The sequence below is a fragment of the Babylonia areolata genome, chromosome 6 (genome assembly GCF_041734735.1).
Source record: "Babylonia areolata isolate BAREFJ2019XMU chromosome 6, ASM4173473v1, whole genome shotgun sequence".
NCBI lineage: Eukaryota > Metazoa > Mollusca > Gastropoda > Neogastropoda > Buccinidae > Babylonia > Babylonia areolata.
Genome location: NC_134881.1, coordinates 49,118,594 through 49,143,721, shown reverse-complemented (window position 1 = coordinate 49,143,721; position 25,128 = coordinate 49,118,594). Strand labels below are relative to the sequence as shown.

At 43.7% G+C, this 25,128-nt stretch overlaps 1 protein-coding gene across 6 annotated transcripts in view; it reads left to right on the top strand.

Moving 5' to 3' along the window:
- LOC143283115 (uncharacterized) overlaps nt 1-25,128 on the top strand; it is a 551,198-nt gene that overhangs the window by 449,789 nt on the left and 76,281 nt on the right. For 2 of the 6 annotated variants that reach the window (XM_076589240.1, XM_076589237.1), the window contains exons 1-6: nt 3,114-3,523; nt 3,702-3,887; nt 6,277-6,417; nt 6,977-7,045; nt 8,557-8,656; nt 9,453-9,569. In XM_076589240.1, the coding sequence (XP_076445355.1) occupies nt 3,789-3,887; nt 6,277-6,417; nt 6,977-7,045; nt 8,557-8,656; nt 9,453-9,569 (526 nt within the window). In that variant the 5' untranslated portion in view covers nt 3,114-3,523; nt 3,702-3,788. Of the gene's footprint in view, nt 1-3,113; nt 3,524-3,701; nt 3,888-6,276; nt 6,418-6,976; nt 7,046-8,556; nt 8,657-9,452; nt 9,570-25,128 lie in introns of those variants that run through there. The other 4 variants (XM_076589239.1, XM_076589238.1, XM_076589242.1 and 1 more) reach the window with 4 other exon arrangements.

The following is a 25,128-nucleotide window of genomic DNA, read 5'->3' as shown; positions in this document are numbered from 1 at the left end:
TGAAATCTATTTGCCAGGGTTTAAATTTTCAAAAAATTCTATGCTCTTTGTTATTGGAGAAAGACCCATAAAAGTATATATTTTCTGAAAGGTAAATGAATAAAGAATACAAAACACATGCTGTTTTCCCATTTTATATATTTTTAGTGACATGCTGTTGTTTTGAAATCAGTGTTTTGTTTTTTGTCACATTTTCAACTTGTTCATTACAAACATTAGTCAGGTAATTTGCACAAAAACATCATATTTTCTGGACAAATGGATATCTGCAAACACAAAATCATACTAGAACAACCACAATATATATATATATTTTTTTTTTAAAGAGATAGATACACAATACATTGTGACTTCTCCAAGTGATACGATGGATGTGAGGCCACGCCCCCTCAGTCTGCACCCCCCTTCCTCCTCACCCCTCTCACACGGTCACTTGATTCAGTTCTCATCAGACCGCGTTGGCTGCGTGCCAAGAATATCGCTCTGCTGCTAATTCGGTCATCTGTCGTCTGCTAACATCTGAACAGCCGGCATCACTCACTGACAGTCGCATCTTGGCCACTCTCTTGATTACTCCCTTTATTTTCTATCAGATCGTCCTATAAATGTTCATCACTATCTTCTTCGAATTTACGCTTCAATTCCTTCTGAGCATCAGCTAAAGAAAGAAATCTTGGTTGATTTAGTTCGTCACGATCGCATGTCTTGAGCACGGCGTCAGTCCGACATTTTGTTGAGCGAGCGAGGAGAGAAGTCAGGCAAACACTTGGACAGTGACCCAACCAAAACGTTCAAATAAAGGACTGCTTCATGACGTAGATGGGGTTTCTAGCTATGAATAGAATCTAGAGAGATTCCCCAGGCTAAAGCTACCACAATTTTTGCCAATGAAGTGAATGCAAACCAGGGAAAAGTCAGAATATTTCGATGACGAGTTATCTCGTCATGCAGGCAGCGAAGCATACATGCTTGCCATGACGAGTTATCTCGTCATGCAGGCAGCCTAGGGGTAACAATACATGTATAATGTACGAGAGAATGTACGAGAGAGAGAGAGAGAGAGAGAGAGAGAGAGAAACTGACACACAGAGAGAGACTGACAGAGAGAGAGACTTACACAGAGAGAGAGACAGAGAGTGGCAGAGAGGGAGAGAGACAGAGAAACAGAAAATGAGAGACGAAGAGAGAGAGAGAGACAGAGAGAGAGCGAGCGTTTGCCACCAGATACACTGAGTGGTGATGAAAAAGTCTTAAGTCCGTGTAACACGGCCCGGACTACAAGGCAGCGAGCCCACACAACAGCGGGCCCAACACACAAGTCGCTGCTGAACTCTGAACGAGGACGGCTGTTATGAAGAGAACACATTAACACATTCATCATTCCACAACACAACTTTGATCAAGCAGAAAGCATTATCAGTCACAAATATATACATACATCTGTATTTGACTGTTTTTGGATCTTTGTGAGAGGGACTATCGACACGGGGGAGTATCGACGGGAGTATCGGGCTGACCCCGTTATCTTTACAGTTCATACTTTGAGCTGGTCGCTTCGACTGGATCTACCCTATACCACGGAATAACAAACCATAGCATGACGAACGTCAAGCGAAACCATAAACGGTCATCAAATGCGACCCATTATTTGAAAGCTTGGTGTGACCAGAGAGTGTAGAAGGAGGGAGAGGGCACACTCCCTTCTTTCCCCTATGTGCAAAACTGAAGCCTCGCTCGCTCGCGGCGCGCCGCGTCCCTCACCACCCTCTCCCTTCCCCCAGACAGTAGATAGCAGCCAGGCGCAAAGGAGAAGCAACACAGAAAAAGCATGTGCGTATGTTGACTGTCTGCGGCATGTCCCCCAAAATAAATACGTGGGTTATCGACATAATTTTGCAGATTCTCCATAGGTTTTAAAAGAGATACAGCAAAGAGAGAGAGAGAGAGAGAGAGAGAGAGAGAAACACTGACAAGGCGACAGAAATAATGACATATATGTTCATTTATGTTTTACCTTTTCACTCTCCTCATCCACACCCCACACAATGTGATGTACACAGTTCTAAATAATATTATCGCAGAGATAACAAGTCTGACATAATTATATCAAAATACTTGTACATATAAAAGCTACAGCAATTTAAAAACATACAAATATATACAGTAAATTAAATTACCTGCTTTTTCCTGTGATTCATGGCTGGTTCTGGCTTTTTTGGAACTTGCAGGGTGATCCTGTCGACAGGGCATTTTTCTTTTTGTTGTGACTTTAGGTGGTGGATTTGGAATGTTGAATAATGTGGGGACAGCATTCCACACAAGACTCAATTTTTCCGCACTGGGATTCATAAACTGATTTTGCTCAAAATGTTCAGAGCAAAGTTTGCAGTTAGTGTACAGGTACTCGCTGGTTTTTCCCTGTAGATCAGCTCGCCTGGTGTTCTGAACCCACTTTTTGCATCTGTACAAAAAAAGCAATATAGCATTTCAATATTTATTTTCATTCAGTTTTCAATTTATAGAAACTGGTATCATTTCATCCTCAGTTGTTCTCTTCATCCTTCTCAGTACTATTACTACTACCACGACAACAACAACTACTACTGATGATGATGAAGATGATGATGATGATGACAAAGCTGGTGCTGCTACTACTGCTGCTGTTGCTGCTGCTCCTGCAACTGCTTCTACTATTACTGCCATTCCTGCTAAACTGAGTGATTACTGATTACTAGAAAGATTTGACTGGCGTCTACTGCAAGTAGTGATTACTATTACTATGACTGCTAGCTGAGCAGTCTACCATAACTACTACACTACAACCATAGCAACACATTCAGTGTTGCATAATTATATCAATGCATCACTATGGTTCTAATCACTAAAACAGTGCCTCATTTTGGGTTCAGTTTTGATGCCGCTCTAATGTTGTCTGTCCCAGACCCAAAGTCACAATCACAAAACGTCACGGATACCTTTCACAGCTCTACTTTCGGTTTTGCTGAAAACTACTTTCACTTTGCACACTCGGCTAAACAAAGCTCTGACTAACGAATGTAATAACGACATAAATGTCCATATCAACACGATACTTCATTAAACAAAATCTTCATCTTTGGGAAATCGGAACAATGTCCATCCTTTTTTGCGCGAGTTTTTGCAGTTTACAGCAGAACACCAAGCCATTTCCTCTGCTGCCGTAACTGTCTGGCCGCTTGAGGGCGCATACTATTTCCGGGCGAGAGCTGCTCGCGCGGCGGCTTCACGCGAAGCGCTGAGTGATTCATCTCGCTAAGTTTAGTGCCTCTGGTGTGACCACAGGAACGCGTTGATAGAGTTCTGTGCCTTGTCACAAAGCACTGTTTGATCACATGGTTTTTTCCCTTGTGTGCCAGGGAGGAGAGTGTGTTTTCACCGATTGCTGAGACCTTTGGACTTCGCCAAGCTTCTCTGGCCGTGTTCCAACCCGCAGAGAACAAGCAGATGTTGCAAGAGTCCATTTTTAAATCTTAAAGCAAAATAGGTAATGTTTTGTAATAACAGTTATGCAGTTTAGACACACTGTGATTTACACATAACATGGATTTTGACCGTGCTATTTAAGTGTGTGTGAGAGAGAGAGAGAGAGAGAGAGAGAGACTCACATACACTCCCCCTGGGTTTGTGCTCATGTTTCAGACACAGATTGGGTTATGTTACAGCTGGTCTGTGCACACATTTGGACCACCTTTGTGTCCTCCATGATCCCCAAGGGGTGAGACAAACAAGAAACCCAACACCCTCCACACATGGCTTCATATCACAGTGAGATGGTAGCAAAGAAGACTCGCAGGGATTTCGGCTCATTCCACGCATCCAATGTTCAAGAGCTGCTGGAACTCTCGGAGGTATGAATATATATTGTACATGAAAATACAGGTTTCCATGGATAGAGTATGATCATCCAGATGTATACACATGCATAACCAACCTACACATGCCAGTGTGTACCCATGCAAATGTGCACTCATCAGATTGTAAGCATGCTTGTATGCTTACACATAGATGGATGTGCACATGTTTGAGACACACATACATGCACATGTGCTTACACACACACACACACACACACACACACACACACACACACAAATGAATAGAGTTCTATTTATATTCCTTTTTTATTTTTTTGTCAAAGATTAAGACATTAAACCAAAGTATGAGTGAGTGTGCGAGCGCACACACACACACACACACACAGATGTGCATTTAACATTTGCTCACAGTATAATAATATAGGCAGGTGACAAGTGTTGATATACATATATATGGCTCACTGCCAAACGGTGGGCACAGAAAGTGGACAGTGACTGGGAAAAATCATATATAAAATTTCACAAAGTTGAATGCTTTATTGTAAAGGGACATTAAGAGGTCACCTTTCTGTAAAAGGACAAGACAGCCCATTATATATTTTTTGAGTAAATTACATAAGTCTCTTCAGACAAGTATGATGAATGTCAGTGTACACATGTACACCTCTGTGTAGCAAGATATCAATCAGATAGGTTGAAAACATTTCTTTGCAGTGTTCTAACCTTGGTGTCAAATATTTTTCCCTGCCTTTGGCCTGAGCCTGATGGGGGTGGTTGGTTGTAATCACTGATGTCCATCATCACATCAAGATGGAACACTTTTTTTATTTATTTATTTATAAAAACAACAGTTACATTTAAGATCACAGAGAATGCTATCACATGATAAGAACAAACACAAAGAAAGCAATTTTCATCTAAATATTTAATGTCAAAGAAGTTTTGCTGTTTTATATGCACAAAACAAATGTATGACAGACATTTTTACACAAAACGTTTTCCAGCGAATGGATCAACAGTCATAATGTCAACAAAAAAATAAGATAAACCAGTATGACTGACAGCATTACTGCATCTCATTCCCTGTAGTGATTACAATGATATCTCTCAGATATTTAAGCCTTCAATGCTGTCAGAAATAAATTTCAAACCAATATGTACAAGATTTGCAAATTCTACATAAAAAAAGGAGATATTGACTTGCCACTCAAGTTAATTCAGCCACCAATCATCTTTGCCATACATTATTCAGTGAAACATTACTCAAGGGTTATAAATTCTTTTAATTTTTTTTTTTTTTTTTATAAATTATAACACTTTATAACATCTCATGGAATACCAAAATCAGATGTCCTAAAAATGAAGGAAAAAAAGTTTTTTTCATATTACGTAGACAAACAAAAACCAAACCAAACCAACCAACAAACAAAAAAAACAAACAAAACCACACACACATAAAGATTAAAAAACAACAACAAAAACACCACACAACACACACACACACTTCCACATCGTATGGAAATCCAGCTGGTATTGTAAAGAGTCAAGGAACTGTACATGCTTGGAAACAATTGACTGGCGCATACCAGCAACTTCACATTTGCACCAAAGGAAACAACACACACACAATCAACATGTTTCATTGGATGTTATCTTGTCTTTTTTTACACAATTCATACCTTGGACTTTGGGATGTCAGCAACAAGTACTCAGCTCCAACAAATGTGTGTGTGTGTGTGTATACACATGAAGGCTGTTGGGTTTTTTCTTGTATGTTTTTTCCACTTCTGTATGGACGACAAAGCCAAAAGGGCTTGGATTTTTTATGTATGTCAAACATCTATAGAATAAATCCATAAATTATTGAACAGCTAAATCTCAGATATATGTTATGCATTTGTATATAAACGCACGCATACATAAACACAATTACAGTGATTGCAGTACAAATTCTTAATCACTGAAACCATGAAAGCTGATCTAATTCATCCACTACAAATCCCAACTCTGACCAAAGTTTGGCAGTTGTCAGTATTATAATAATATGTGTGTGTCTGTGGGTGGATGTTTGTGTGTGTGCAGGTGTGTGTATGTGTATGTGAGCAAGCATGTGTGTGTGTGTCTGTCTGTCTGTCTGTCTGTCTGCAGGATATTTTGTCGTGTGTGTGTGTGTGTGTGTGTGTGTGTGTGTTCATACCTGCAGTTTGTAGTATTGTCTTGGTGTATAGATGCACATGTATTAGAATTATGTGTTGTTTTTTCTTATGCAGAAGTATGTCATTATGCACTATTGTATATATCTTGTTTCATGTAAGGCGCATAGAGCCCATTACATGGGGAGTTTGCACTGTATAAGGACTATCTATTATTGGTATCATAATTAGGGTTTGTACATAATTTTGATATTATTTTCTTCACATAGGAAGACTATGTGCCACCACCATTTCCATTTGCTCTGCCAGTGTTTGAGCACTTCCAGAAGCCAGCAGTGGGAAAACCGCTTTCAGTTAATCCTCAGCTTACATTTGGACATTCATTCAAAAAGTACCACTTTCTCATTGAGGTAACGATTCTTTCTCTTTTTTCTTATGCTTGGTTAATTTATATTTTTCTCATACACAGAGTTTCTCAACTTGAATCTTGAATTATGATTGCACATAAAGAAATTCCATTTGAATATTTGGTAATTGTGACAGGGCCTGCAGAGAGAGAGAGATGGAGAGAGAGAGGGAGAGAGAGAGAGTGGTAGCAGCAGGTGGTTATTTGTGTCACAATAGTCCCACATATGGAGTTGTTTTTATTTTATTTTATTTTAATTTTTTTATATAGAAATGATCAGACCTGTACCATTAAAGTTTATGAAGGTTCATATCAGCATGGTGGAAAATACAGAATATTCCTGTAGGCCGCTTAATGTTCCTAAAATAAGAAAATTTAATGACAAGGAACGGCTGCAAGAAGAGCATTTTCCTCTTGATTCCCACACCTGTTCCTACAGACAGTACAGAGCTTGGATCACAGTTAGGTTTGATACTGTTAAACATTGCTTGAATGTCAGGATTCATGTGATACAGCATCAGCTATAACTTCACCAGCTTTCTTCTTGACATGTCCGTGTGCAGGAGAACTGCACATTTTTAAACCACGGAGCATTTGGAGCAGTACTGAAGGAGGCATTAAAAGCTGCACAGGTTGGGTATAGATTATTTTTGTGCTGTCATTGCTGTAAATGTACTGTTGTTATCCTTATGGCCTCCCCCTAAACAAAAACACGAAACAAGCTAGAAAGGAAACCACAAAATTCAAAATTGGTATATTTGTCATTTTCTGTGTTATATTTTTTTTAACATATAGTTATTTGCAAAGTGAAATGCATAGCCACACTGGATAGCTTGGTAATGTGTTTTTCATTGTTAGGTGATAACTGGCAGGGTGAGTCTTCTCAGTAGAATCATATCACTGGAGTTTTCGGTCTGTGGCGGTTTGAAAAATTCTGATTCTCTCTTTTTTATTTTTCATTTTGTAAGCTCTGTTTTGGTATTTTGTGGTTGTGACTCAGAGCCATTGGCCCAGGAATATTGCAATGCGGGCTTTATGAATAATGTCATGTTCTGTAAATAAGACAAGAATATTAATCATTACATGTAGAACATTCTGCACAGATTTTATAGACCAATATACATATAACTGAAAAAAAGATGCTGCATACAACTCTTTGAGTTTTTTTGTTTCGTTTTTTATGGGAGTGTGAGGAATGTTTATATTCAATTATATACATATATTTTTCAAGACAGTTTCATATCTCAGGATCAAAAGTTGAACTTCCTTGCATATTTTGATGTAAGTAAACTCAGCTTTTGATTCTGAGTTTGAAAACTTTCTTTTAAGTTGTATATGTATCCAGAATCTGAGAACCTATACCAACAAACACATATTTTCAGACTGAATGTGTGTGTGTGTGTGTGTGTGTGTGTGTGTGTGTGTTTTGGTTAATCTGTGTGTGTGTGTGTGTGTTTTGGTTGATCTGTTTGTGTGTGGGTGTATATTTGTATGCATGTGTGTGGGAATAGAATATAACAGAATAGAATAGATTAGAATACTTTTTATTGTCATAAAACCATAAAGTTTATAAGACACAATGAAATATAAACATGAGCATATGTGTGTGTGTGTGCATGTGTGTGATGCAATTGTACATATATGTGTGCATTCAAATATGTCCTTCATTTTGTGTTATGTATTGCAGTGCTTGCATAAATTCTCTGTGTGTGGCTATGTGTGGCTGTGTGTGTTGAATATAACAAGTTGTGAGTGCAGTTTATGTGCACACTGTTGATTATGTTCCTGTTTGCATATTCAGTGCAGTGATGTTAGCTTCCCAATGTATCCATGAACTGGCTTTCTACCATTGGTTTGGTCCCCAGCACGTTAGTACATTTGCTGATTTTCAGTTATGTTTCTGGCATCGTATAGATTACTGCAATTAAAGTTACTGAGATGTTTGTTTCTGTGAAATTTGAATGTCATATTTCTTGTTTATAGATTTGTATCATTATTATTATCACCATCATCATCATCATTATCACCATCATCATTATCATTATTATTAGTAGTAGTAGTAGTTAAATTATTGGTGGATGATCAGACAGCCAAATACTTATGCTTGAGCTTTGTCACCAATTTATTAATTCAATTTTCACAGCAGTGGCAGGAGTATGCTGACAGGCAACCACTTCGCTTCTTTGACAGGGAATTGTTTCCACATCTAGTTCATGTGACTCGTCGCCTGGCCAGATTTGTTGGTAAATATACAGTATTTGATTTTGATGTCTTTTTATGTCATGTTGCATGGCAATTACATAGTGCCATAAATATGTCACATGATAAAAATTTTTTTCTGTTTTTGTGTGTGATCTTTTTGTTGAATGTAACATGGACATGTTGATCTTTTTGTTAAATGTCACTAAGCAGATTTGTCTACAGCTCACAAGTCTTTTGTTTTATTTTGAAAGAAAGATGTGTTCTGACAGATATCAAACTTTGTTGTTGCCAGGTATGATTTTTCATTTTTGAAGTTTACTTCACTCATATGCTTTTTTTTTATTCTCTTCAACACAAATCATCTTACTAAAAGGCAGGATACACTTGGAAACCATCAAATGTTTGATTTCAACCTTTTCAAAATAAAATGGCAAATCCCACAAAAATTTAAACATATATATTTTTGAAAAGTATTCATGGTGGGTCATGTCTTTCAATATTTTGAAATGTTCAGATGATTACAATGTGACTGAACATACAGTCTGTAATGAGTGCTACCACCATGTTTTGCCAGACATTCCTTAAAACATTCATTGGGCACTGACAGTATCCTCAGCTTACCCAGGGTATGGTCTGCCTCTCCATCTGCAACAAGGCAAACAATTAACTTTTGTGGTGGTGGGTGGTTTTCTGGGTAGGAGCCACCCACAGGCCAGAAAAAAATACACTGCTGGGAATAGTCTATGATGCTTACCACTTTGCCATTATGGCCAACACATTTTCCTTTGCTTCTTTCCATTACTCTCTCTCAAATACTTTATTTTACATACATTTCAGGATGTGACCCCCAAGACCTGGCTTTGATTACAAATGCTACAACAGGAATTAACAGTGTTCTTCGCAGTCTGAAGTTTTCACATGGTGACATTATTGTCTGCTTGAATTTTACCTATGGTGAGTAAACCTTGCCTATTATATATTTCTTGGTCTCATTTCTGATGAAAACTAATCATGATTTGGATGTGTAAAAAACTGAAGAGGTTCGATTTCAAGAGAGAGGAAACAGAGAGGGGTGATACTGAATCATTTGATTTTGCACTCAACAAAGCAGTTCACCCTACTTAGCATACCTTACATAGCATAAGCAACACACACTAAAGCAGAACACACTGCCTACTCTAAGTTCTTCCTACAAGCAGCAAACAGTAAAAAGTTCACCATATGCCAAAAGCAGCACGCCTGAAACACAAACACACAACCAAAACCCGGGTCAGATAAAATCTCAGATATCTGGACATCACTGACATAAAATGCCTATACCCTCTCAGCACCAATCATCACATGTCCACCAGTATGCACTCCTCTCACACATAAATCTGGGTGAGGTAATACAAGCTTCAACAGTGACATACCATACTGTGCACAAAACATACCACTGACCAATACAACCCTGTGTTCAACTCAAGGTAGCGCCAGGCGTAGATTTGGGGATATTCTTGTTTCTCAACTTCTAAGTAAAGTATCACTCTGAAATTTGGCACAAAGAGAGTAGACATCAAAGGTATGCCACACACCAATTTTTAAATAAATAGCTTGACTAGAATTAAAGTTATGAATATTTTTAATGTTCTAAAGGGTAGCTCCATTTCGCAATCCAGATCTCATAGAAGCTGCCTCTCTGAGAAGTGTCTGATATAACAGAGTTTCACTTCAGTGACCAGAGAGTGCAATAAACACATGAAAGCTTTGGTAAAAAATTTATAATGTTCACTCACCACTCAATCAAAAACGGCGTTTTTTCACTCGCAATGACAGTTCACATCTCACACATGTAGCAGGTAAAGTAATTGAGATAGAATGTCCCTGATTGTCTTACTGCACTCAGCAGCCATTTTTACATTAGTACACAAAATTTGGTGTCATTATGCTGATGGGAAGTGTGTGTGTTTCGTTGCACAAATATGCATGTCCACGAAAAATGAACATTTTGAGAAAATTGCGTTTGAAGTTTGGTCTTGTCTCTCCTGGTAGACCAAGGCACAAAACAGGTAAATTTATACACAAATATTTTTTTTCTGGTGTCTGTTCATAACACAAAAAGAAAACAGAAACAAAAAACAAAAAAGAAAGCTGTTTTGGTGTTCAGAACAGTCCTGCCCCATACAACTCTCCTCCTCGTTCACACCGCTCTTGACGTTCTCGACGCCAGATTGTCTCAATTTTTTGCCTCCTTCCTTTCTCTTTTCCTGATGTTTTTCTTGCTGCTGACTGCACTCTGGAAAAAAAATTTGGTATGTGTTTGTGTATACATGTATGGGAGAAGAAGAGAAAGGTGAGACAGAGAGAGAGAGAGAGAGAGAGAGAGAATGAATGAATTGTGTGTGTGAGAGACTGACTTTTTTTTTGGGGGGGGGGGGGGGGGTGTACACACACACACACACACACACACACTCACATTATAAACATCCACACACTCCATCACACATGTAAATCACAGGAGAGGGAGTGTGAGAGGGGAGGAGAGAGAGGAGGGACAGAGAGAATGAATGTGCATGTGTAAGAAACTGACTTTTTCTTATTTTTCTTATTTATTTTCACACACACACACACACACACACACACACACACACACACACACACACACACACAACTTCAACATCCAAACACTCCATCACACATGTAAACCAAGAGAGGGAAGGTGAGAGAGAGGGAGGGACAGAGAAAGAGACAGAGGGTGGGGAAGGATGTCAGATAAACAAACTTACCGATTCATTGCATGATGGGCAGTGGAGTTTAAATATGATCGACTGCATGCCTTTGTCTGCAAAGTGCTGACTTGCTGAGCACTTTTCCTACCTCTCCGCCACTTCTCAAACTTGTGGAGGGTCCTAAATTTAACTTTTCTTTCCTTTGTCATTCTTATCTTTTCAAAGATTGCTAAAATAATCCAAATTTTATAGTTGTTGATCGATCTGAATAGACACAGATAGCAGACGCTTTTCAAACAGGAAGTCGTTTGAGAGCCAATGATAAAGCTCAGATCGGCCACGTGACCAAACCGGCCAATCACTTCACCAACAACAAACAAACCAGTGACCCACTTTTAGGCCCTGGCAGGCTGGCTGTGCAGGAATTTTCCTATGCTAATTGGTGGTGTGTCCATCGAGATCGATGATGACCATCGTTGTCATCCAGCTGGGAGATGGGGGGAGGGTGGTGGTGGGGTAGGGGGGAGGATGCTCATGAATCTATCTGTGAATGCGCAGATGGCTGAATAGTCCAATCTGCGCACGAAATGTTCGCTGACAGTTGGGGCAGACAAAGACAGGCATACCATTGTCAGGGAGCTTGTTTGCCCATGACTTTCTGGCCTGCCTCTTCTGAACAGCTGCAGCAGTCTTGTTGGCCTTGCACAACTTGGCGCCTTTGTGCACAGCAGCGCGCCATTTGTCACGGTCCACTGCAGATTCCTCCCAGGAGTCAGGGTTGATATCAAACGCTTTCAGAGAGACTTTCAGAGTATCTCTGAAGCGCTTCTTCTGACCTCCGTGTGATCTCTTCCCTTGTTGCAGCTCGCCATAGAAGAGCCTTTTGGGCAGCCGATGGTCTGGCATGCGCGCCACGTGTCCAGCCCAGCGAAGCTGGGACTGCATCAGGATGGTGAAGATGCTGGGAAGGGTGGCTTTTGCGAGCACCTCTGTGTCTGGGGTCCTGTCTTGCCACTTGATGTTCAGTAGCTTCCTGAGGCATGTTGTGTGGAAGTGGTTCAGCTTCTTGGCATGTCGTTGGTACACTGTCCAAGTTTTGCAGGCGTACAGTTGTGTGGGGAGAACTACTGCTCTGGAGACCTTTAGCTTGGTCTCAAGACTAATGCCTCTTCTGTTCCAGACATTTGCATTGAGTCTACCAAAAGTAGCGCTTGCTCTTGCAATCCTGACATTCACTTCATCGTCGATTGTTACATTTCGTGACAGTGTGCTGCCAAGGTATGTGAACCGCTCCACCGCACTGAGTCTCTGACCGTTGACTGTGATGTTGGGCTCAACGTAGGGTTTCCCTGGGGCTGGCTGATGGAGAACTTCAGTTTTCCTCGTGCTGATGGTAAGGCCGAAGTTCCTGCTGGCAGTGGCAAACTTGTCGACGCTGAGTTGCATGTCAGCTTCAGATCCAGCGTTGAGGGCACAATCATCAGCAAACAAAAAGTCTCTGATGATGTCTGTCATGACCTTGGTTTTTGCTTGAAGCCTTCTGAGGTTAAACAGCTTGCCATCTGTTCGATACTTTAGGCCGATTCCAACATCACCATCTCTGAAGGCATCAGTAAGCATTGCAGAGAACATGAGGCTGAACAGCGTTGGAGCCAGGACGCAGCCTTGCTTGACACCATTTGTGACAGCAAAAGGAGCAGATGTTTCGCCATTGTCCTGGACTCGAGCCTGCATGCCTTCATGGAATTGGCTGACCAAGGAAATAAATTTCCGAGGGCATCTGTACTTGGCCATGATCTTCCACAGTCCCTCTCTACTCACGGTGTCGAAGGCCTTAGTGAGGTCGACATAGGTGGAGAACAGATCAGCATTTTGCTCCTGACATTTCTCTTGCAGCTGCCTTGCAGCAAACACCATGTTGGTGGTTCCGCGCTCTTTCCGGAATCCACATTGGCTCTCAGGCAAATGACCTTGGTCAAGGTGTGCTGTGAGGCGGTTTAGTAGGATCCTGGCAAGTATCTTGCCTGCGATGGAGAGCAAGGAAATGCCCCGATGGTTATCACAGGCTTGCCGGTTCCCCTTTCGCTTGTACAAGTGAATGATAGATGCATCTTTGAAATCCTGGGGGATCGTCTCTTCTTTCCACATGAGTGAGTACAGCTGATGGAGCTTCTCAGTCAGCACAGTGCCTCCATCCTTGTAGACCTCTGCTGGTATGGAGTCTGAGCCGGGTGCTTTGCCACTGGATAGCAGACGGATTGCTTTCTGGGTCTCAAGAGGTGTTGGCGGATCGTCCAGTGCTTCGTTGATGGGGACTTGTGGGAGACGGTCTATGGCTTCATCATTTATGAAGGAAGGGCGATTTAAGACACTGTTGAAGTGCTCAGCCCAGCGTTCGAGAATTTTTCTTCTTCTCGGTGATCAAGGTATTCCCATCTGCACTGAGGAGGGGGGATGATCCTGAGGATGTGGGGCCGTAGACGTCTTTTAAGGCATCATAGAACCTCTTCATATCGTGCCTGTCAGCATATCCCTGGATCTCATCAGTTTTGTCACTCAGCCACTTATCCTGCATCTGGCATAACTTTTGCTGAACAGTCCTGCGGATGGCATCGTATGCATCCTTTTTTGATGTGGACTTTGGGTTGCTCAGGTAGGCTTGATGCAGACGGCGTTTCTCATCCAGAAGCTGCTTGATTTCATCAGTTTTCATCAAACCAGTCTTTGTGCCTTCTGGTCATGGGTCCCAGGGTCTCTGAAGCTGTACTATAGATCAGCTCACGCAGGGTCCTCCAGTCAGACTCCACATTCTGGTTGTCCAGAGAAGCGGATTCCAAACGATCTTCCAGCAGCTCCACAAAGGACTGTTTGATGGTGATGTTTTTCAGCTTAGCGATGTTGAGCCGTTTTGGAGCCTTCTGGCCTTGGGGGCGTCTCTTGGGCTGGATTCGAATATTCAGCTTCGAGACTACAAGGCGCCGCACATGGTCTTTGTTACACGTACATCTTGCCTATCCCTTTTCCTGACGATGACATAATCAATGAGATGCCAATGCTTTGAGCGAGGGTGCATCCATGACGTCCTGTTATGGGTGGGGAGGCAGAAAACTGTTGGTTATCAGCAGTTCGTGCTCTGCACAGGTCTGAAGCAAAAGCAATCCATTTGGGTTGCAGTGGCCCACACCGTGCTTTCCAATCACTCCATCCCAGGAGATGTAGTCAGAGCCAACTCTAGCATTGAAGTCCCCAAGAATGATGAGCTTATCTGCTTTAGGGATAGCAGCAATGACAGAGTGAAGGTCCTCGTAGAACTTCGCCTTCACTTCATCCGGATTGGTCATGGTTGGGGCGTAGGCACTGACAATGGTGAGGTGCTTCTGGCCAGATGCCAGTGGGAGTTTCATGGTCATAAGCCTATCGTTGACTCCCTTTGGGATTCCAGCTAGCTTGCTGACAAGTGCTGTTTTTACTGCAAAACCAACGCCAGCCTCACGTCGCTCTTCGCTTCCTCGTCCACTCCAGAAGGTGTAACCAGATCCCTGTTCACAGAGCTCGCCTTCGCCTGCAAGCCGAGTCTCACTCAAGGCTGCGATGTCAATGTTGTATCTGGCGAGTTCAGATGCAACTAGTGCCGTTCTCCTTTGGGGTCTGTCCGCGTTATCTCTGTCCAGGAGAGTCCTTATGTTCCAAGCACCAATGGTGAGAGGAACGATCCTTGTTTTTTTCTTTTCTTTCTTGTTTCGACCGCTGATGTAGGGTCCCCGCCAGCCGCGGTATGCTGGCCAGGGTGATATGGAGCAGGCAATTTTTAGGGCACCTTTTCTAGCCCCTCCCTCATGCCAGGGAGGTGAGCAGTGCATTCCTAAAGAGGGCTGCTTGACGCTCAGACGGCTGCCGAGCTCCATCGCTGCTCCTGTCGACGAAGAACGACCCTATGGCCTGGGCCGCCTGCGTGCAGGTCTGCGGCTGCGACTGCCAGTGTACCCACACCTGTCGTTTCGTCGCTCACCTGTTGCCACAGGACTTGGGGGTGATGAAATGATGAAGGATGAAAGGTCATTTTGGATGACTGATGACTTGCGCGATGAGTTTGTTTAAAGTGAAGAGGAGTTGCGCAACGTCAACCTCACTCTCTCGTCCGGGTCCACCAATTTCCAGTGGCAAGACTAAGTCGAGACGACTGGAGGATGAGCACAGATGCAGTGGATGACCAAGATATCCTTTCGGTGTCTCATCTTGCTCTCTGCACTCCACAGTGTGTTGCTGTAACCGCCTTCCTCTCCGTTGAACCGATAGGTTTCTTCCGCAGATTCTGCCGGATCCAGACTTCGCATGCATGGGCAGACACACCCCGGGGGCCAACTGCGTGTGGCATGCACACAGCACGGTGGAGCTAGATGGCCGTCGGTGGCTCTCCTGAGCCAACGCCCTTTTATGGATCTCCATAAGGGTGTCTAGCCACCCGCCTCACCAGTCCCGGAAGGGAGCGGTGGGAGTGCCGGTTTAGTCGCCGGCAACCCGACCCTGAACAGGTTGTACTGGATTACAGGTTACCAGTAGCAGATCTAATGACCTGACCTGACCTGCAGTTAATTAGGCTCATGGTGAAGGCCGTTTCTTCCTCTCCAGTTTAGTAGGTCACAAGCCATGCTTCATGGCATCGTAGCAACGGTAGGCGCGATTGAAAATGGGCAATTTTTGGATGCATTCGATCTTTTTTTCACAACTTTCTCTCACACCCACTCACAAAAACAGCTAAAAACACACACTTTGAGTAATAATTCAAACAAAACACACACATGTAAGGCTTTATGAAAGATTATTCTTGCAAAATTCACAACAAACACAAAACACATTTTTTAATGATTTTTGGTCAAAATTGTACCCCGAGTGCTACCTCAAGTTACCCATCATTCAATAAAACTGTGTGTTACCATAACTAAACAAATATCCTTTGTCTTCACAAGGTATTCCACTGACATAAGTAAATGTATGGAAATCATTGCTACCAACATATCTCTGGTAAACAGCAGACTATGTGCATCCTGAATAATCTACTGCTAGTGTCCAACTCAGGAAAAAATTCCCTTCTCCTTGACTTGTCAGCCGCCTTTGACAATATAGACCATTCAATCCTTCTTTCCCGTCTTCATTTTACATTTGGTATCAACGGCACTGTTCTAAACTGATTCCAGCCTGTCATTGTTGATCATTTCCAACCTGAACCCGTTAAAATCGAACATGGAGTCCTACAGGGATCTGTTTTAGGCCCAGTGCTCTTCACACTGTACACTGCTCCTCTTGCTGAAATTATCAACCACCATAATGTCAGTCATCATTCTTATGCTGATGACACTCAACTCCAGAAGAGTGATACCCCTGAAAAATTGTCATCACTCTTGCAAGAAACATCCAACTGCTTCCTGGACATTTAAAACTGGATGACTCTAAATAAGTTACAATTGAATGCTGACAAAACTGAAGCGATGATCATGGGAACCAAACAAAAACTGTCTTCCATCACAACTGACACAATCAAACTTGGCAGTACATACATCCCTCTTTCCAGGTTAGTCAGGAACCTCAGTGCTGTCCTTGACAACACACTGTCCATGCAAAAATTTATCAGTCAGACATGTCAATCCTACTACTGTCAACTGTGGCGCATCATTTCCATCTGGAAATATCTGTCCACTGACACAACATCTAGACTTGTCGTTTCTCTCATTCTCTCTTGCCTTGACTACTGTAACTCTCTATTGTCTGGTTTGCCTGCTTCATCCATTCAGTCCCTTCAGCGCATACAAAACTCTGAGCGCATCACTCGTCTTTTGCAACTCAACTGGCTCTCTGTCTCACACCGAATAAAGTACAAGATCAGCACTCTATATTATAGATGTATTCACAAATCTGCCCCTTCCTATCTCTGCGGCTGCCTTCACCTCTACACTCCATCTCGCTCACTACGATCGGCTTCGGATCCACTCTGTTTACGCACAGCCAGATTCAAACACTCGACTGTTGGCCGCCGTTCTTTCTCTGTCTCTGGACCTTGCAATTGGAATGAACTTCCTCTTTCGCTTCATCAAGTCTCCACACTTAGTTCTTTCAAGTCTGGCCTTAAAACACACCTCTTCCCAAAATAGCCTCCCTTCCCTGCCACTTCCTTGTATTCAGTTTCTCCAGTTTTAGAGTTATGCATGCGTGTGAATGACTGGTGCGAAAGCGCTTTGATTTGTCTCTGCACAAGATTCAGTGCTATATAAATAACATTTTTAATTACACATAAATAACCGTGACCCAACTAGTGCAGACTCCGGCAGGGGTCTGACACTCCTGACGTCCTGTCCTGTGCAAACTACTATCCGCCTATGCGGAGAAAACGAAACTACGGCCGATAACCTCCCGGAAGTAGGTAACCTCCCCTTTGTCCCGCTGGCTAGCGCCCTCTTTTTCCGGCAGCCATCATGACTCCTGTTCCTGTGCTCTTCACACGGCTAAGTTTTTTCATATTTTCTGCCTGTCTGTCGATTCTCTGGCGTTCTTGTTTGTTGTCAAATTATGTCTCCAACCAGGTCACATAATCATGTAGCTCGATTGGGGAATCTGCTAAAATTAAGGCGCGATCGCAATCGATTCGCTGACACTCTGGGCCCTCTACTCCTGGCCATCTCAACAACGCCAACCCACCGCCTTCTCCACTTCCTCCGCTCCCTCCGGTCGACTCCAGACCTCCGCCACCTCCTACACCTCCTCTGGTGACTTCTAGAGGTTTGTTGTCACACACTCAGGTTAGTGTTACCTTTAATGTCATTTTTATCGATCCGCGAACGCACTCGACGCGATCTGCGTTTTCTCGGCCCTGCCAGTCGGCAGTGTGTACGAGTCAATCTCCTCTATCTCTTTACCCATACCCACAGTTGCACCAATGGAATGTGCCACAATCCCTTTGGGGAAACAACACAAAAAAAAAAAAAAAAAGAAAAAAAAAAAGGCAGCTTGTTTTGGATCCGCACGTTAGACTGGACCCTATGTGCGCATCGCGACCCCCCCCACGCGGCATGCCTCGACCGTCTCGGATCCAATGGCGACCGAGGCGTGTAGGGATGCCCTCCCCTGGTGTAGGGATGCCCTCCCCTGGTGTAGGGAGGAAGGTGGACCACTAGGAGACACGCTTGCCCATACGCGTGCACCCCCCTCCTTGTCCGGATCACCCGATCCAAGGGAGGCAACCCCTGCTTCGGCACCCTTGCCGGTGACCGCCGGTTATTTCCCTTGCACCACCACTGCTCCTCGCCTTCAGTACGAGTACGTGCACAGTCTCACCAAGCTATGCGGTGATGACCCCATCTGCCACACCGCCGTGTGCTGCTGTTTCCCATCCACTAATGGTGTCTCAGCAAGCTACTCAACCAAACAATCAGCAACTCATCGCTAACTTGCTGCAGCATTTATGCACCACTCTGCCTCCCGGTGCCACACCTTGCGCCTGCACCGCCCCTCGCCCACAGAGCAGGTACGTGCACGCCCCATTGGAACTTCGGCAGTGCTGGATTTTTCTGCCCCATTGCCTAACTCTGCTGTTAACCAGACTAATATTGGCACTTCCACGTTGGAGTACCTCTTAATAACTCGATCCTGCCTCTCGGCAGTGCTCGGGCCGATCTTGTCTATCCCTTTATCCGTCAACACACAACAACTGAACGTCGGTCCTCTCGCAGGAGCTATTCATGAGATTGGACCGCCGTTCAGCAACAGGGGGATGCACATCCCACGGCAAGCCGACGGACTTGTCACCCCCTCGTCCACGACGCCCATAACACTGGATTACGGTGCCGCCATGCCACATGCCCCGACCGTCTCGCGTCCAATGGCGACCGATTTGGGTTGGGATGCCCACGGCACTAAGGGACATTATAATTATTCCCCTTGCGGTCGTTTTCACCTGTGTCGGTTACGGTGGCATCGAACCACGGACTCACACACACAGCATGACACTCTTCCCTCTACAGCGAGGACACGTCGCACCAGGGGATATGTGCTCTAAAGACACCATCCTTTTCGACTATTTTCGGCGCCAAGGGAGGCAACTCCGCATTTGTAACCTAGGCGCTTGAAGCTGTAGTTACTTTCGCCGACACAGCACGTCACTCCTGCCCCCCGTGCTGTCCACCAACGATGTTTTCTTTCGGTTTCTCATTGGGTCCTCATGCCCAGTCATGGACTTTACACATTTTTGCATAGCAACTGCACTTTTCTTGCTGTTTCTCAGGCTATTGGCCACAGGAAATAAATCACAATATTTCCCCTTCTATCCTTTTGATTTATTATCACAAGCAACAATCACGAAATATATATATATATATATATATACAAAAAAAAAAGAAAAAGAAAAAGAAAAAAAAATCTCTCTCTCTATATATATGTGTATATATATATATATATATATACACACACACACACATATGCATATATATCTATGAGATATCTATGAGATATCTTGCTACATTCATGCACATTTCTGCTTTCACTTATAGGTGTGTACTTATCCCTCGGTATACACATGTGTGTGTGCTTATGGGATAGGTTTAGACGACTTGCATATTAACATGTACAATTATATTTTTATCTCTATTCATTGACATCTATTCATTGAGATTCCCTACATAGCAATATAGGCACACTTGCATTTGCGGCCTTCTGTTCACAATGCCCAGAACTCTCTGCCTCTACGTACTGGCACTTTATTCATATGTGTATATACATCTCATATATAGGTGCATAGACAGGTTCCTTTCCATTGATGATTATGCACACTTACCCATTTACTTGGGTATATCTGTGCATGCTACACGTATGCTTATACAGCCGCTTATTTCTTGTGTCTCGGATCTCTTGTCATTGGCATTTTTCTGACATCATCACTTGAGTTGATGGAAGTTTATATTCCCTTTGCACATATATGTATTCATTTTCATAAATTCATCCCTACCTTGCTTTCAGAGGACGACTGCACTCACACAAAAAAAAAAGAAAAGAAAAAAAAAGCCTCATTCACGCCTGAATGTATGCTCCTTCACATTTCAGTAGTGGCTGGTCCCACACACACACCCTTCACACCCACAGGGCTAAGAATGCCCTCTCTTGGTGCAAGGACGGACAAGGCAACCCAACTCATTTGCCTGCAACAATCACCCACAAGGCTGGAGATGCACAAGGAGGGATGAGGCAGTCCAACTTAGTGGTGCCACTCCGGACATACATGCCCTTCATTCCTTCCAAGTTTGTAAGGCATCCCTTCTTCCCCCCCTTGCCTACAACAACCCTTGGTTTGCACCACTGTGGTTGTGACAACAGTTCCACATGGGCCCTACATCCTAGCCAGCCCTCCCATGAAGGGGTGTCTATCTTTGCCTTCCAAGTTTTAGCGGACCCAAAAACTGCCCACTGGGCAGGAGACAATCACCCTAAGCCCATCTCTTCCACTCCTCTCTAGTAGCAGAAGGCCTGGGTCATAATTGTTTTCCTCTACATTGGGAGAAAGGCATATTGACGAGGACGGATGCGTCTCGCAAAGCATAACGAACCGTCCATTAGCCACAGGGGTGTACCTTTCTGCCCACTCATACCAACTTGGCAGGTGCCGCATTCAAGCACATCAGTTCACCCCATCACCTTGCTTGAACACAGATCCACCATCAGCGTCTCAAACAATTGGCGTTTGAAAGCACTTTCTGCACTTGGTCTTCCCTGCCCGATCCTTTCAGCCTCTACACACAACCACTGCTGTGGTTACAGATGGGCATTCCTCCTCAAGCACTGTCTTTCCAATGAGACACTTCCAGGGGTTTCTAGCCTAGGCAGGTTATCCCATCATGGAGCCCCAGCCTTCAGTCAAGGGCCTGTCAGAGGATGACTTTATTGTCACTTCGGAAGCACGCACCATGTCTTTCAGACACACGGTTGCACCACAAGACCCCGTCAACTCTTTCCGGCTTCCTTACATTGCAACATAACCTGCATGGTGAACACCTTTGTCCCTGAAGCACACAGCAGCTGTTTCCTGATTTACCCATGCTGATTTGTGTCCTCCTAGGAACAATATATGATAATCAGTCGTGTACGACAGTCTCCATCAGAACAGCAGAGGAGGCAACTACTGTCCAGACTATTCAGGCTGGAATTCGATTATACAATTTATAGTAGAGAGTGTTTTGCCCAAGTTGCATCCCCGGTCCCTCAATCAAGAGGGCCTTAGGACTCATCATTGGGACGGTTCCCAAAGGCTACTTAGGCCCAAGGCTACAGCACTAAGTCCCAGGGCAATTTGACTTCTAGTCTGAGAGACATAGTCATTCATGAAAGACTAAGCTGCAAATGATTTCCCTTTGCAATTAAGAAACCACTGATAATACAGCTCTCACCTTGCAGTTGGCCATACTAAAAACGTATGTCAGATCAGTGCTTTGATGTAAATAGCCAGTACAACACATCTTGAGCCACTTACCCCCCTGTCCCGCCCCGCTCCATCCCAGACTCAGTGCGCACCACACACAGCCAGAGGCCTGTGATGGATCCGGTCCCCTTTCTCACTAAAGAACCTTCAGCAAAAATTTTCCCCATGGAAACCCTCTTCCATTTGGGAATTCCACCACAGAATGAGACTCAGTGACCTGTCGGCACATGAAATGCACTTCCACAGCCTGATCCAACCCAGCCATTGACTGCCGACAACTTTCTGCAGGTTGCTCCAAGATGCCACACTCAGGTAGAGAAGCCACCAAGCCTTCTGTATGCCCCTTCGTGATGGTACCTACCTGGGCAATTACACAACCCTGTCCCAGAGACACCAGGGACATCAAGTCTTTTGTTGCCAAATGTCTGCCATTCTATGCATAGGCAACATACCAGTGCTGTCATTTTTCGACAACGTCACAAAAGTAGGGGGGGGGGGGGGGAGGGGGGGGGGAGTGCCCATCGCCTGTCAGCTCGCATGGAGGAGCTCTACAGATCTGGCTGTCATGCCTAAGGCAAGCCCAACACGGCGACCTACCTCTGTCTCGTGCCACAGTTTCCTTCAAACACACAAATCACTTCCACTATCGGCCCACATCCATTGTGGAATCATCAGATCAAACCACATGCACACCTCCTTGCATTGACGCTCATCCGCGCTCAGATGAGACAACCCTATAAGGGTACGTGTTTCCTTCCCTTCCTTTGATTCGAAGGGCTCTCAGTAAAGTGTGGATTCAACCCACCGACCCGATTTTCCTTGCGCTACATTTATCAGCACAGCTGTGGTCCACAAACCTCTCCCACAATACAGCTGTGGACCTCTGTCTTCTTTGCCCGCACCAATATCCTTAGGCGACACAGTACACTCTACTTTCGTCGAATTCTACTTGAGGGACACCTATCGCTTTAGGGATGATGGCTCATCGACTTCTACCAGAAAGACGTCGCACGCCTGCGGGATGATGGCGCAAGAGGCATCGCTTCTGTGGTAGTTGCACAACAGGCCATCACAGCACACAGACAGTAGAACAGGCGAGCCCTCCACCTTGTCACGCTATTCTGCACTAGTTGGGTCACGGTTAAGTATGTGTAATTAAAAGGAAATTTTCTATCTAAAATTACGTTTAAATAACATACTTACCGTGACCCAAATTTAAGACCCTCCCGTCCTCCCCGCTTCCGTTCTCCCTGCTTGCTGCGCTGGTGATGGCATATCGCCGTCAAAAGAAGGCGCTAGCCAGCGGGACAAAGGGGAGGTTACCTACTTCCGGGAGGTTATCGGCCGTAGTTTCGTTTTCTCCGCATAGGCGGATAGTAGTTTGCACAGGACAGGAATGTCAGACCCCTGCCGGAGTCTGCACTAGTTGGGTCACGGTAAGTATATTATTTAAACGTAATTTTAGATAGAAAATTTCCTATTATTATTATTATTAGCACTGACCCTCAGTGCTCTCATCGTTTACCAGCTCAACCACATTACAATGTACTATCCCACTTTGAACAAAGTCAATCATAGCACAACTCCTACACATGTTATCACAACTACCAACAAGTCAAACATGTGTTCCACAACACTTGCTGTTACCCCCATGTGCACACACATGAAAAATCCTCAACACACACTGACAGTGTTAGCCTGTAGATCTGTTCATTTCACATTTAACCGACGCCACCTAATATACAAAACAAGTAAGTAGTACATCTAAAATACATTAAAACCCACATTAAGTGTAGCAAAACCAAAATACTACACACACCTGCTGCACACATACCATCTCCATGGCTTCTCATCTCTCAATGCTTGCGTTATTTCCACAGTCTGACTGACATATCACTGCACTATCATTAATGGCAGAAATCAGAACAAAATATCTGTAACCAAATTGAAGGGGTGGGGGTGGGGGGGACTCAAAAGATAGAGGCCGGTACTTCCCTCCACACATTAACCCCTTTTCTTTCCACCAGCCACAAGATCAACTTAAACTGGCTGTTCACTGACACAAAACATTGTTCCCAACAAGACTTAAGTTATCAACATAGCATAAAACCATTACAAGTCATGTACTCACAGCCCAACAAGGATTTCCTTGCACCTCACATCACTGATCAGTCAGTCTGTGTCAGTTTCAGTTTTTCAGGGAGACAGCTAAGAACTAGCTGTGCTGACTGGTTATATGCCTTCCCACAACATACTGTGCATACTAATACAAGCTACAACACTTACTTCCCCAAATGGTTGAACTGAAGTAATCAATCTTAGCTTGTTCTAGTGACGCTATGTGAATGACTGACATATTCACTGCTTAATCCCAATTTGTCCGATTCAACAGATCTGATTCGCTACAATTCAACCCACTTGTCTGTACACATTCTATGATGACAAGTTCACCTGTTTACATCACAAAGAGATTGGGGAGACAGGATGATACAACTCTCGGCATGTTTTGCTGGTTTGATCCGCCAGGTGTTAAGATCACGGAGCAAAAGCTAAGTGATTTTTCTGTGAATTTGATTAATAATTGTCATGGCGTTATTGTTTAATGTTTGAATTATTAGTAAATTATTGAGAGGGCTCAAAACTATTAGAGAAGGACCTGTATTTTTCTGCAAAATAAAATCTACTACGCAACAATACCCAGATGCACCCTTCCACTGGCTAAGAGGAGACAACCTGACAAAAATCCCCAATCCCACGGCTTTCATACAGTACCAATGGGATGAATGGCTGTTGGGTTAAACAGTCACTAACTGTATGCAGTCTGGCCTTAGGGCGACACCAGGCTGACGGACTCCACACAGATGGACATCCATTGCCCTTCCCTGATAAGAGGCTCTGTCAGGGCGACCGAACTTTTTCCCTAACCACATAGAAGACCCTTCTATGGATACTTACAAAACCCTGTCTCGCGTGCACCTCGGGGATCAGCTGCATAGCACGAGACATAAATTCAGATCCCCAAAATCCCAAAACAGGCATGGCAAAAGAGGTGGGAAAAGATTGTGCTTAGGTAGCAGAATGACAAAAGCACAGTGGCTGTCAAAGAAATTCTTTAGAATCAGCAGTTGGAATTGTTCCAGCGCGAGAATGAGAATCTCAACAATTGAGAAATTGGCATATGATTTTGACATTTTATGTCTCCAAGAGACCAGGACAAGTGCAGACAGACCAATACATTTTGAGAATTTCACAGTCTGTCAAAGGAATGAAGGAAGAGGAGTAGCAATCATACTGAACAAAAACCTAAAAAACAAAGTTTCCACCATAAATCTAGAGAAATGGTGTAGCA